General features: G+C 39.3%; 1 protein-coding gene across 1 annotated transcript in view; it reads left to right on the top strand.

Moving 5' to 3' along the window:
• Nucleotides 1–11,280, top strand: part of pou6f2 (POU class 6 homeobox 2) — a 473,829-nt gene extending 462,549 nt beyond the window's left edge. Inside the window, exon 10 of the mRNA XM_033019974.1 lies at nt 8,101–11,280. Coding sequence (XP_032875865.1) covers nt 8,101–8,605 — 505 coding nt within the window. The 3' untranslated portion in view covers nt 8,606–11,280. The remainder of the gene's footprint in view (nt 1–8,100) is intronic.
• Nucleotides 11,281–15,381: the final 4,101 nt, after the last annotated feature.

A 15,381-nucleotide genomic window follows, 5' to 3' on the forward strand; every position in this document is an offset into this window, starting at 1 on the left:
AGCCCAATCTATATGTCACCCATGATAACTGCTGTACCTTTGCCACATGCATCTCTAATTTCCTGTTTGATGCTATCAAACCTCACTCCTGCTGTTTGGATGTCTGTACACAACTCCAACATGCATTTTCTGCCCTTGGCTATTTCGCAGTTCTACCCACACAGATTCTACAGCATCCAAGCTAATGTCTCTCCTTACTATTGCATTAATCTCCTCTTTAACCAGCAATGCCACCCACCTCCTCTTCCTTTCTGTCTATCCTTCCTGAATATCGAATACCCCTGCATACCCCTGAATACACCAGCCTTGGTCACCCTGGAGCCATGGCTCCGTAATCCCAACAAGATCATATCTGGTACCAGCCAGCTGCACATTCAATTCATCCACCTTATTACGAATGCTCCTCGCATTAAAGCACAAATCTTTCAGGTTTGTTTCTGTTTTCTCCCTTCTATCTTTTTGCTTCTGCCCTCATTTTACAGCCCTCTGTCTCCCTGCATTGGTTCCAATCCCCCTGCCATATTAGTTTAAGCGTGACCTTTCCTGCATTCTCTTTCCCGTTAACTGCACGCATACGCATCCACGTTGTTGACCCCACCCCCCTCCACTATTGAGTTTAAACCCACCCGTGTCGCACTGGCATCTGCATCCATCTGCATCCAGACATCTTTTACCTTCCTGGTCCATTTGTATATGACCTGAGAAATCCAGAGCCATCTTCAATAGATTCCTCGGAATTCTGATGTAGAGGACTGCACTCTCTTTGCACTCCTCTGAAAACATGTGTCCATAGATCCAACAGTTAGAGGAGGTTGCAAAGATATGCCATCACCTGATATAAAAACCTGAGGCACTGGGAGACTGTTATCTGATACATCGATGTCTCTACTTATGCACACTGTTAAATATACCATAAAAGAACCAAATGTATAACAAATATGAGGAAGATTTGCGGTGACCCAAGGATATTTTACACATGCCAGGGTGTTAAGTTTCCATAGTTTGTAAGCTCATAGAATTTTTGAGTTTCAGGTTTGCAGCAATTATATTAAAGGTGTTAACTTGAATTTTAATAGGGAAGCCAGAGGAGGATTCTTGTGGAAGTTTTCTGTTGTAAAGTGTCTCATAAACAGCTGGAAGTGGGTCTGAAGTAGCCTCGTGCTGTTTGTAAGCTCATGTAGTTGTTCATCTGGTTTCTGCACTGGATCATACGTCCATGTTCATAAGTTGTAGGGGCAGAATTAGGCCATTCGGCCCACCAAGTCTACTCTGCCATTCAATCATGGCTGATCTATCTTTCCCTCTTAACCCATTCTCCTGCCTTCTCACCATAAACATAGACATAGAAACATAGAAAACAGGTGCAGGAGTAGGCCATTCCTGCTTTCTCCCCATATCCCTTGATTCCGTTAGCCCAAAGAGCTATAACTATCTATTGAAAACATCCAGTGAATTGGCCTCCACTGCCTTCTGTGGCAGAGAATTCCACTCTGGGTGAAAAATGTTTTCCTCATCTCAGTCCTAAATGGCCTATCCCTTATTCTTAAACTGTGACCCCTGGTTCTGGATTCCCCCAACATCGGGAACATTTTTCCTGCATCTTACCTGCATAATCCCTTAAGAATTTTATGTTTCTATAAGATCCCCTCTCATCTTTCTAAATGCCAGTGAATACAAGCCCTGACACCCGTTACTGCATGAGCTGCATCATGAAGTCTTTACAGAGATCTGCTGACTATTCTGGACAAGTAGCAGGTCCAATGATGATGCAACTGATCGACAAAATGGTGGCTCTATTCCTCTCAAATATTCCTTCAAAGTTTACTGAAATAACGAGCACAATTCCCATTAAGAAAATCTTTGATCATCACTCAAGCCAGCAGATCTGAAGCTGCAACATTTAGTGTGAGATAGCAATGTTAAATTTGTAGCTTGAGTTCAGTTCTGCTCTCCCTGAGTTTCAAGCACTGGCAGGCTGGGAAGAACTGCAGGTCAGATTTAAGGGCGACACGGTGGTGCAGCGGTAGATTTGGTAGATCACAGACCAGGGTTCGATCCTAACTATGGGTGCTGTCTGTGCAGAGTTGGTATATTCCCCCTGGGACCATGTGGGGTTTCTCCAGCTGCACTGGTTTCCTCCCACATTCCAAAGACGTGTAGGTTTGTAGGTTGACCGATTTCTGTAAATTATCCCTCGTGTGCATGATAGAATAGTGTGTGGGTCAGCGCGGACTCAATGGGCTGAAGGGCCTGTTTCAACGCTGTATCTTTAAACTAATCTAAACTAAAAGTTGAGTACAGGAGAGATATGTGGATGAGACTAGATGTGTTAATATTACCGGCAGCACATATTACATTAATTTTCTCAGATGAAGTCAATTCCTACACACCATCTCACAACAATGAACATGGATGTCAATCTGCCATTTTTTATATCCTGAAAATTTTTAAAGTTAATTTATGAGAACAATTTGCATACAATTGTATTCCCCAGAAGATCAGTATCAGTAAGATCAGAAGACGAGTTATGTTTCATGATGTTTAAGTTATGGTTACATATTACAACAATGCAGTGACCAGCCCAAATGATTGAGTAATCCCCTTGTGATTAAAGCCAGGGACCTGTTCTTGCCTGCTACCGAGAATGGTTCTATGACGAGTACAGTTTATCCAACTGTGAGTGACAGAGAGTGAAATTATACACATACACATGCACGTATCTCTAAACTAAACTAAACTAAACTAGACATACTCTCGTCTCACTGCAATTTACTAGAGAGATCACCCTGATTTTATTGAAAGACAATACTGTAATATAAGTTTATTGGGCTCTTTAAACATTGAGACGTATAGACAGCAATTTAATGAGGCAATGGATCAGAGGTTATAGACCTAATGCGGGCAAATGGGATTAGACAAGATGGGCTGTAAGTCAACATGGAGGTGGTGGGGCAAACCCACCATCTAGGCACCATGACTCCATAGCTCAGTTTCTGATTGATTTTGCAGTCCTCCCCAACCCACCTTCAGCTGTTGCACGGTTGCCAAAAATACTCTATTAAAGAATGGTAAGGTAGATCATGAGAAATGGTTTCCTTTGTTGAGGATTCCAGGATAAAGGGGCATTATCTTAGAGCAGTGCTACGCAGTTCAGAGGTAATATCAGTAATCATTTCTTCACACCATCTACATCTAGAACACTCTTCTGTAAAAAAAGGTCCCAATTTAAATGGTGACTGACAGATTTATTAGGCAAATATTTTAAGGATGAGCTACTTGGAATATACAAGAAACAAAAGGTTGAGGATCACAAAGCTCCTGGATGATTGGAGGAGATCAAAATGATTAGAGCAACAAACCAATACAGAGATAAACTGAACACAAGGTTCAGAATTTTTGTATTAAAGCATTATTATCCTGGGATATGAATGAGACAGATTCCTGAGTTCAAATACGTTCTCCTTTTCTAGTGGTCTTATGGTTTGATGGTTAACAATGGAAACAATTAGAACACACTATTTTCATTTCCTATGTAAGTCCAGAAATCATTGAGTTACTGAATTTTTCACAATGAATATCAAAATCTTAGCATAAGAGATTGAAGCACAAATGATTGAAATATGCACCTGATCAAAGAGTTTAATCCAATATTTTGATTGAATGTCACAGAAAATAATTTGGCTTTTATTTCAGTGTTAGGAGTATATAAAACAAAGAACATTCATCTTCCCACAGGAATGTGTGTGTGTTATTAAGTAAAGAAGACTAAAATCTTTACAATTCAGTCAATTTTCTCCATTGGGACTACTGACTGGGACAAGGGTAGTTGTCAATAAATGGTTCCTATTGTTTAAAACTCATCCCTGGCCCAGATTCCATTATTAAACTCTTGTGGGAATGTTACACTGTCAGCGATGCCATCTTTCAGAAACCAAGACTGTTGGGTGGTCATAAAGATCTCGCAACAATACTAAGGAGAGCATGTGTGTTATCTCAATGCCTTCGCCAATATTCACCATTCAACCAACACATAAAGCAAATGATCTTATAATTTATCCAGTTTACTGTGCACAAATTGACTGCCTAAATCCCCTCATTTCAGCAGTGGACAACTCTAGAGAAAGATGCTTTGTCATTCTCTTAAAGACCCTTTGGAAGGTCTAGAATTTGTGAAAGGTGCTATACCTTTCCTTCCTATCTAACAAGGGTCTGCGATGGAAGCACATTCCTGCTAAGTTCAACAATGGCCTGTATTGTGCATGTGTAATCAAAGAAAACAAGTCTTTATGGTCCCCTAATTTGAGGAAGGAAATTCTTGCTATTGAGGGTGTGCAGCATAGGTTTACAAGGTTAATTCACGGGATGGCGGGACTGTCATATGCTGAGAGAATGGAACGGCTGGGCTTCTATAATCTGGAGTTTAGAAGCAACTTTAGATTAAATGAAATACTAATTTAATTATATTCTTCACTTGGTCTGGGCAGGCTTAGTAATAGCTGTTTACATTGCTAAACTTTATATTAATTTGAACAAATTGGTATATTGGTACTGAATAGAACATATCTAGACATATTGAAGATTGGAACAGTCATCGATGGGACTTTGCAGGGACTCTGTTTACAGTATTTATTTCATGAATTAACCCTTTATTCTAGGGCTTTTTGTTGAAATCAGTGATAAATACACCAGGAACTTCAGAAAATAAGAACAGAGCAGGATTTATATGGTTCATAAGTTATAGGAGCAGAATTAGGCCATTCGGTTCATCAAGTCTACTCCGCCATTCAATCATGGCTGATCTATCTCTCCCAATCCAATTCTCCTGCTTTCTCCTGATTAGACCTTAAGTCTCAACATGCCTGCTCTGCCAATGAGTAAGATCATGGCCAATCTGCTATAGGCCTCTTTTCTTCCTTTTTGCCCATTTCCCATAACGCTAGGCATCTTTTTTCCCATAACGCTAGGCATCATCGGGACGACAGATGGCACAATGGGCTAAGTGTTCGGCTGGCGACCGGAAGGTGGCCGGTTCGAATCCCGCTTGGAGTGCATACTATCGTTGTGTCCTTGGGCAAGACACTTCACCCACCTTTGCCTGTGTGAATGTGTACAGAAGTAGCTTACCACCACCGAGTGTGACTGAGGAGTGAATGAATAATGCGATGTAAAGCGCCTTGAGGATTAGAAAGGCGCTATATAAATCCCATCCATTATTATTATTATTATCTTTTTGATTAAAAACCTGCCCATGTCTTGAATATATTGTGATTCAGTCTTCAAGGCTTTCTGGGTTTTGCATGGAATCACATACATCTGAGAGAAGAAATTCCTTTTAACCTTCATTGTAAATTGATTTTTTTTAAATTCTGAAACCATGCTCTGGATTCCTGCTCAAGGAAAACATTCTCTCATCATCAACTTTGTGAAGCCCCTCAGAACCTTGAACATTGAATTCTCCAATGTTAGATAACTAACCCCTCCCCCTCCACTTTCTCCCCCAAAATCCACCTTGCAATTTACTCCCCCCCCCCCCACCTCCCCACCACTCCCCTCACCTGAACCCTGGCTGATCTTGTACCAGTTTCTCCCATCCCACTCACCCTCCAATTGCATCCCCTCCACTAGTGCATATTGACAACTTTTTAAAAATATTTTATGCATTTTGAAATCTGCAATTCTTTATTCTTTTGGGGCCCGCACCTGTCTTTTCATCCCAGGCCTTTGTCCAACAATCTGCCTATCAAACTCCCTCTCGCCTTTGTTCACCTATTACCAGCCTTGCTCTGTCCTGACCCTCCTCTCTTCCAGCTTTCTTCCCAATACCCCTTCAATTAATCAGTAGAAGGGTTCCGACCCGAACCATGCTGCCTCACCTGCTGAGATATTTCCACAATTTTTGTCTTTCTTTGGTAAACTAGCATTTGAAGTTCCTTGTAAATATCCCTCAGAAACTTATATATTTCAAGATCATCTCGCAACCTTATAAATTTCAATGATCTAAGGCTGCTTCCTCTGTTATATCCTCATCCATGCAGTGAGCTTCAAACTGTGCTGATCTGTGTATAGTTCCCTCTGTCTCAATTCTCATTATATGGGAGGTCTCCAAGAGATTGAAAAATGTCAGACCCAATATTTTCTTATGAAATATCACCATCCTGGAAATAAACCCACTGATTTTTTTCTAAACTAGCCCTATTGAAAATGTATTTCTTGATAAATAAGGAGGCCAAAATTGCAGGTTTTGGCTCATCAATTCCATAGTCATAGCGTTATATATATAACACAGAAACAGGATCTTCAGCCAAAATGCTCCATGTCAGCCAAGATGTCCATCTGAACTAGTCCCTTGCCTGTATTTGGCCCATATCCCTCTAAACCTTTTCTATCCATATTTCTATCCAAATGCCTTTTAAAATTTGTAATTATATATGCCTCTACAGGTTCCACTGGCAGCTTGTTCCATACACCCACCATCCACTGTGTGAAAAAGTTGTCCATTGGGTCCCTTTTAAATCTTTCCCCTCTCACCTTACATCTATGTCCTCTAGTTTTAGGCTCCCCTACCCTGGGAAAAAGGCTTTGACTATCTACCCTATCTATGACCTTCAAATTTGTATACACTTCTGTACTTCAAGTCTTACCTTGTGCAGGAACACTGTATAAGAAAAATAAACCATGTTCAAAACTGTCAGGGTGAACAAGTTTCATTCATTAATTTTAAGTGGAGATACTAGAATTTCCTGGGCTCAAATATAAACTCATTTTAATAAAACCATGTATTCTGATTTAATCTACTTTTATAATTAAAGTTCACAGAATAGAACTCCACTTTATTGTGAGGGTTCTTCTGCCTATATTTAAAATGCTCTAAAACTCCTCTTTTTATCAAAAAGCTATGATTGTAAACCATTTAGGGGGGCACGGAGGTGCAGCGGTAAAGCTATTGCTTTATAGCATCAGAGACCCAGGTTCAACCCTGACTAAGGGTGCTATCTGTACACAGTTTGTACGTTCTCCCCGCGTGGGTTTTCTCCGAGATCTTTGGTTTCCTCTCACACTCCAAAGACATGCAGGTTTGTAGGTTAATTGGCTTGGTATAAATGTAAAATTGTCCCTAGTGTGTGTGGGGTAATGTTAATGTGTGAGGATCGCTGGTCGACGTGGACTCAGTGGGCAGAAGGGCCTGTTTCTGCGCTGTATCTCTAAAGTAATATACTAAAAGAATGAATTCAAAGCCTCCCGGGATAGGTGTACAACTATATATATAACAATTTAATTCCATCATTAAAAGCGAAACCTCTATTTGGCCAGATATTTGCACCGTGAAAATTGTTTTGACCAAAAATAAATATGGTCTATTTTTGAGGTTCCCGTTAGTGTTTAATGGAAATGAATGAAGCGGCATTGAGTTCAGACCACATGGAGATTTGTCTATAATTGAAAAATCATATTTTCCAGTACAATTGTATGAACAGAATTAAATTTTCATGTGCACTCTATTATAATGAATCTTTTTTGAAACATTTGAGAATCTGTCATCTCATAGAATTTGATTAAATGTGGCATGTGCAAGGCAGCCAAAGATCTTTTAAACACTCATTCGGGGTGGCATTCAGTAAGAGTGCAGGTGTGCAGGAGTTGCTGAAATAGCTGCTTGCTCTGTGATGTCCTCAATGCTTGGCCATGCATTGAGCTCAGAACTGCGCTGCCCTGGACATGGATTCCTGGGTGTCGCACAGTGTCTGAAGGAGTTTTTGGCCTTTTTCCCATCCCACTTTCCCACCAGAACAAGTCATTCAAAGACACGGCTATCGATCTGTTTTTCTTTTATTTGAGTGTTCAATTTTTGCAGGAAATGTAGACAAATTGTTAACTGGGAAAATTGTGTAAATGTGTATGTTTCTACATTTCTAGAATATAGTTTTGATGATTGTTTTAGAGATTTAAATTATGTAAGTTATATGTGAATCTTAAATTAATTCTTTCTGGCAAAAATTGGTCACAGGGCCAATTCTAAGTGTCTCTGCCGGTTAATCAATTAGTAGGATCCCACCCTGGCAGAGCACCAGAGTAAGACTCTTCTTTCTCAACTTTCCTCAGGCACACCATCCTGAGAAGCCACTTTTTCCTACCACAGGATGCCCAAGAGAGCTCTATAGCTAGCAGTCTGACAGCCAAACTGAACCCTGGCCTTTTGTATCCTGCCAGGTTCGAAAAGCTGGACATCACCCCTAAAAGTGCCCAGAAGATTAAGCCCGTTCTTGAGCGGTGGATGGCTGAGGCTGAGGCCCGCCACCGAGCAGGAATGCAGAATCTAACTGAGTTTATCGGCAGTGAGCCCTCCAAAAAGCGCAAGCGGCGGACGTCTTTCACCCCCCAGGCCTTGGAGATCTTAAATGTCCACTTTGAAAAGAATACGCACCCGTCAGGCCAGGAAATGACAGAAATCGCCGAGAAACTGAACTATGATCGGGAAGTGGTTAGAGTGTGGTTCTGCAACAAGAGGCAAGCGCTGAAAAACACAGTCAAACGCTTAAAACCACCCGAGCCCTCCACAGGCCTGGCCATGGAACCCCTCACAGACACTTTCGAAGAAGCCTCATAAAAAAAATAAAAGGCCCACCAGTAAGTCATGAAGCGACATCTTTGGAAGAGTCCTTGCACATCTCCTGCAAGTAAAAGAATGCAAAGTGCTGTGTGTTGACACATTTTCAGACTGTCTGTTGAGTTTACTATTGAAAAAAGCAACACATTATTGTGCGGTAGAATTAGTTTTAATGGGAAAGAAAAACACCCGGTCTTTTAGCAGGCTGAAACTGAACCAAATAGACATTTCTTGTACTGTAAAATATGTGAAAATATTTGACTGAGAAAAACACCTACCATGAGTTACAGAGAGCTCTAATTGAACAGAGGGACCGCATCTGAAGTAGTGCCTGTCATTCAGTGTCAGGTACTGTGCTGCATTATTACTAATCTGTTAACCAAAGTCAGAACTAAAAAAAGCACCAGAATCAAAGTTATTAGCCTACTGGTTTTCAACGTATATTGTATTTGAAGTTTTTACATTTGTGATTACAAAAAACGGATGAATTACTTTTCCTCCCCCTCACAGATTGCGTCTGTTTATCATGTTGTGGGATCACAACTGTGAAAATCATTACAACGGTGTCATTTTGTCTTTCTTACGTGCGACTGAAATGTTTGTGTGCCAACAATTTCTAAGTAATAAGCAGCTGCCAGTGGTTCTGTGTGATGAGTTTTAAATTGCACTGTAGTTCAGTAGTGCAATATGAAAGGGGGATTATACACATCGCCAGTAATGCAATGTTGGGTTTCCCTTTATTACAGTGGCCACAAACACAAAGAGGTTCTATTTAGCATTCCTGTATCACAACCTCAATTGTCTGTCTAATTGCAGCATCAATGTGAATTTTGTGTGCAAAGCAATTTTTCCAAAGTCTGTTAGCCAAAGAATTTCAACAGCATTGTGGTTAAGAGTAAAATGATAAAGGTTAAATTAGTGATTAGGACTTAGTCATGACCACATCATAGACTGTTTCATTGTTAATCTTATTTATTCAGAATAAGTATTGGAGCAAAGGCACTGAGCTACAGTAACTGCACAAGCTGTAACTGGTAATCATATTTCATTTACAGCTCCTGTTTTTCTTACAGATGTTTAGATGGCTGAGCATTTTCCAGTTCCCCAAATCCTCAATGCCAAGGAAGCACATAAATGCACATACACATATAACAAAGGTTTTCTTTAATGACAGCTGTGGTGTCTCTTTTGTTGGCCAAAAAATATTTTCCACATCAGGGTCACTATTTATGACTTGTTAATTTGTAGAAGACAGCATAGCCCCAAAGAATTTGGAATATATTCCAGATCTGGTCACACGAGATCATGTCTACATTAGATCTCACCAAATATTACATATTTATTTGGAAACAGTGGATTTGAAATTACCAAAGACAGTGAAACCAGGGACAATGAAAAGAGATATATTCGCAATTATTTAACTCTTTCCAATTGAACTTTATAAATCACATTTAGGCCAATATCTGAGGATCTCAACTTTCACATGAAGTAGCATATTATCATATTCATGCAACATAGAGAGAAAATGGCCAGAAGTTATATCAAATTAGTAGACAACGTCATTGAGCTATTTCATTCAGGAATTTGTTTTCCATTGGTGGCATATTATGATAATCAGTGGCGGAATGGCCAGGGTGTCAGCTTGCCCGGTGGCAAGTGGGCCCCTGATGAAGTGGGCCCCCTATATCAAGTGGGCCCCTGATGAAGTGGGCCCCCTCTGTCTCCTGGCAACCAATATTTTTAGACCCAGTCCTCCACTGATGATAATGATGAAGTTGCAGTGTGTTTATTTCACTTCTCCATTGACTTCAATGGAACCAAATAGTGGAGCCAGAAGACAATTCACAGACTCTACCATATTGCACATTTTATGGCAATGATTGATGAAACCATTCTCTTTACTTAAATGTCTTTAATCCAGACTTCCTGAAACCAATTAGGTTTGTTTCTCTACTACAACATTATTACACCTTGATTCAAATATTGAGCAAACATCAGTGGATATTCTAAAATGGATAAATGGTGGAAATGGTTTTGCATCAGTGGTCCTTTATTGAATAGATATCTGCTTTCATAATACCCATTTTATTGACAAGAAGTCAAATAAGATGATGTACAAGTGATTATTCAAGTCTCAGGCCAAATGGATTATCACATTTTTGTCTACTGAATAAACCCAGCATCTATGTGTATTAGGTGGTGTTTGACGCAAAGCATCATGTTAGTGTTGTGATATGGAGGAGAAAAAAATAAGTAGAACATATTGTCCAAATTCAAGCCATTTGGTCAACAGTAAGTGCGGTTGCAAAACATTTGTTCAAGAGATTGTTTTTTAAAAAGTGCAGGGCTTGAGGGAAAGAGTTGTGACTGGAAAGATGAAGATCGCCAAGCTTCAAGTGATACTTCCGACATTGTAATGGGACATTTATATCATGAATTAATATTCATCTATGTGGCCAAACGGTGAAGAGAGCTGAGCAATAATTAAACATTACACAGTTAATGACAAACATAATGGCCAGTTATTGTTGTGGGTGTACTAAACTTCCAGAAATTACGCTTAGACTGCCTGAGGCCAGGTGAAAAGTCTGCCATATAGCAAACCATGCATGCATGTTATTTCAAAGGAGCCAACCTCCAATATAATGGAGTGATGAAAATCAGTCACGTTGAGCTGAAATGGGTTGCAACAAAAGTAATTTTATCCAGACTCTACTAACTGCCACCCTGAGAATCTTCATAATCATAAGCTTCTGAAGGCCTAATGGTCATAACACAACGGAAAGAGAATCATTACTAATAAACCACACGTTTTAAAGTGCTATTACTGATTTGTTCTATTGAGCAATCTCATCAAGACAATCGCTACAGTATTAGGCTGTTTGTCTGGTAATTCCTTGAATACATTGATCACTTCAATTATAACTAAATCGTTTTTCAGCATTCCAGACCCCGGCATGATAATCCCCAGTAAAATGCTAACCAATATTGCAGAAGCATTGTTGTACAACTGGCCATCAAGAGAGACATTGCAATATGACAGCTGTTGTTTACATTGATTATGTGTCTTACATTGATATAACATTCCTTATCCCTTTCTCTAATTTCTCATGGTTTTTTTCTGTCCCCTTCAAGATCCTTATTTAACTTTAGAGATTCTGAAAAAAATCTAATACTTGAAAACGTTTTCTTTAACTCATTTACTCATTCACACCACATTAGCAGATATGAAATATACTGAATGAAACTGAGAAAGATAAGTAGAGGCTTAATGTAACTCAAGCTGTAACCAAATATAGAATCAAAATGCCTTTGCTCATCTTATCAATGCTGGACCAAAGCTCAGAGTATATGAGTATAGGTATATGCACATTGTATAGATGTGGCTCAATATTACAGACAATCTCACAATATTAAGCTGTTACTTTTTAAATCTCTTTATAAATACTTTACCTCAACACTCTACTTCTAGTACCCCAAATTCCAACATTCAAAACCACTAATTTCCTTGTTAGAGTTTGATCAATTGAGTGAAATCTGTTTGGGTTGAAGTTTGCATTGTTCTCAGCTGAATGTGTAAGTCATGTGTTTTGCTTGTTTATAAATTGAGAAAGTTCTATTTGTAGCACAGTGTCCATTGATTCATTTGCAAATGAGCGTTTTGCTAAAAGCTATAAAATTGTTGCCAGGGTCACTCAAATAAATTGCTGCAGAGTCAAGGTGTGAAACGCACCACCGTTACACTGACAGTAAAGAAGACGATCGCATTGGAACTTCAAATCAAAGGAGGTTAAAAACTGGAGCCAGAGACAAAACCTACCCAATGAAGATCCTTTACTGTTCAGACATTTAAACCAAAGCTGACTTACCTGCACAGGTTGCTTACCTTTTATAGACTGAAAATACTGTACTTTATCTACAGCAATATCTGTATGGTCAGTTAAGCTGCACTTTGTGTATTTCTAAACAGCTTCAGATCTGTCACTTTTACTTTGTACCATAAAAATAAACAAAACATTTGAAATGATATTTTTAAACAAAATGATTATTTCATGGATACTTTGGTTATGATGCTGTGTAATTTAATGTTGATCTCTCCACAGGGTCTAATGTGAACGTTGTGGTTTTAGGGAAAGTTACTTGATCTTTTTAAGTATCATCATTCCTGGTGCTTTTGTTATAGCCTTTGGATGTACAGATAGCTGGTGATTTTAATCTGATGAACTGATTAATATTGCCTCATTAATGGCACGAGTGTGGTACTGACTGGATCAGTTCTGAGATTTTTTTCATCGTTATTAGAGCAATTATTGGATTCATTAATATTTCTCAGCACAGAAATCATTAACGATGATTGGGTTTTCTATGGCCTCTAAAAAGCACAAGCAGTAAACAGATGCATTTGTAGACCTCTCTTTATGATTTCTGCATATCTTTAAACATTTTATGACCAATGAAGAACATTTGAAGTGTAATCATTTGTACTGCTGGGAATTTTCATACAGCATTTCCTAAAACACCATTGAGATAATAAATAAGATGATGTTGATTGAATGATGGATATTGGTACTAATGACAAGGGGGGAACTTACCAGCTCCTCTTTGTAATTATTTGCAACTTGACAGGCCAGAGGAATGTAGGTTTGTTGACTCACCTTACAGATGGTACCTCTGACAGGTCAATGTTCTCTTTGTACTGAAGTATCAGATTTTAAACAAAAGTCTCTGGCATGCGAATTGAACCCACAAACCTGATTCAGATGCAAGCTGGGCACCCAGGAGCCAAAGCTGACTAATGACACATTTGTTGACCTCCTGACACAGAACCCAATGATATTACTCCATCCCTCTCTCCATCCCTCCCTCACCCAAGTCGTTGTACCAGCTTCAAAGTCGTCTTGTTGAGCCTCATTGTAACTCATTTTCACCTAGTCCACAGGTAACAATGGCCTGTTTCCATTATCATCGTTACCTTTTTGCTTATCTTTCATTCATTTGTTCAATATCACTCGATATCACCGTCTATATCTTTCGTTTCCCTTTCCCTTGACTGAGAGTCTGAAGAAGGGTCTCGATCTGAAACATCACCTATTCCTTTTCTCCAGAGATGCTGTCTGACTTGTTGAGATAATCCAGCTTTTTTGTGTCTATCTCCATTAATAGCAATTATTCAATAATAGCAATCATAGAAGAACAGTAACATGCATTTCATTTGCACATTACTTCCCCTTGTGAGTTTGTTGTCTTGAACATGGACGGCAGAGTTGCTGCTTTACAGCGCTTGCAGCGCAGGAGACCCGGGTTAAATCCCAACTACGGGTGCTGTCTGTACGGAGTTTGTACGTTCTCCCTGTGACCGCGTGGGTTTTCTCCGAGATCTTCGGTTTCCTCCCACACTCCAAAGACGTACAGGTTTGCAGGTTAATTGGCTTGGGATAAATGTAAAATTGTCCCTGGTGCGTGTAGGATAATGTGAATGTGCGGGGATCTCTGGTCAGTGCGGACTCAGTGGGTCGAAGGGCCTGTTTCCGTGCTGTATCACTAAACCAAATTAAATATCACAGTTTAGATTTCTGTGTTTCTTTCATTGCTTCCAGCCAATCGCCAATGTGTCATTGTTTAACAAAGAAACCTATAAAATGTAGACAGCCGATGATAACTCTCTGCAGAGAGATATTCATCACCTTGTTTATGAGCAAACAAGTTAGGAACAACAGGAAGCCACTTGGCCCCTCAAGTCTGTTCCACCAGTCAATGAGATTATGATCACTCTGATGGTAGCCTCATCACATTCCAACCCTTCTACAGTAGCCTTTCACCTCTTTGTGTATCAAGAAATAGCTACCTCTGCCTGAAAAATACTCTCTTTCCCCCGCCAATTTAGAAGGCATTTCAAAGACTTTCAACCTAAGAGAAAATTAATCTCACCTCATTTCTGTGTTAAATTTTAAATATATCCTTATATTTTCAGAAGAATGACTACTGGTTCTACTTCCTCCTCCAAGGCAAGGCAAGGCAAGGCAACTTTATTTATATAGCACATTTCATACACGAGGCAGACTCAAAGTGCTTCACATAAAAACATGTCATACAATAAATGAAATAATAAAATGAAATAAAATAGAAGAACTAAAAGAAAAGAAAAGCAAAATTAAAAATGCATTATAAAAAGTGCAAAAGTTAAAAGTGCAATGTAGTTAAGATTTAGCTGAAAGCTAAAGTAAACATAAAAGTTTTCAGTCTTATTTTAAAAGTGGTCAAAGTTGAGGCAAGTCTTAAATCTTCAGGAAGTTTATTCCAGCTATTTGTTGCATAGTAACTAAATCCTGCTTTCCCATGTTTTGTATTTACTCTGGGAATCACTAGCAGATTGGTTTCAGAGGAAGCATCTTCTCCACGTCCATCCCATTCAGACCCATCAAGATTTTACACATTTCAATCATCACCTCTCACTCTTCTGAACTCCTGGAGATGGAAGCCACGTCTATCCAACCTTTCTTTGCAAGACAGACAGGGAATTACTGCATAAATGGTATTATTATTTCATTGGAACGTGGGCTTTCAGATACGTGGAGAGCTAAAATTACCACTGTAAGACATTATTTATTTTTTCTTCCAAGTTACTTAAAGCTGAAAGCAAAGCTCCCATCACTTTGGAGAGGTCAAGAAATGGAGTGGTTTTAAGGAGGTAGTTGTTCTTTTCACCAAATCATTTTTCAGGACATTATTACAATATTGCACTGTCCTCTTGCAGGTTGTAATTATCTATTTGTCCT

This window comes from Amblyraja radiata, chromosome 4 (genome assembly GCF_010909765.2).
Source record: "Amblyraja radiata isolate CabotCenter1 chromosome 4, sAmbRad1.1.pri, whole genome shotgun sequence".
Classification (NCBI taxonomy): domain Eukaryota; kingdom Metazoa; phylum Chordata; class Chondrichthyes; order Rajiformes; family Rajidae; genus Amblyraja; species Amblyraja radiata.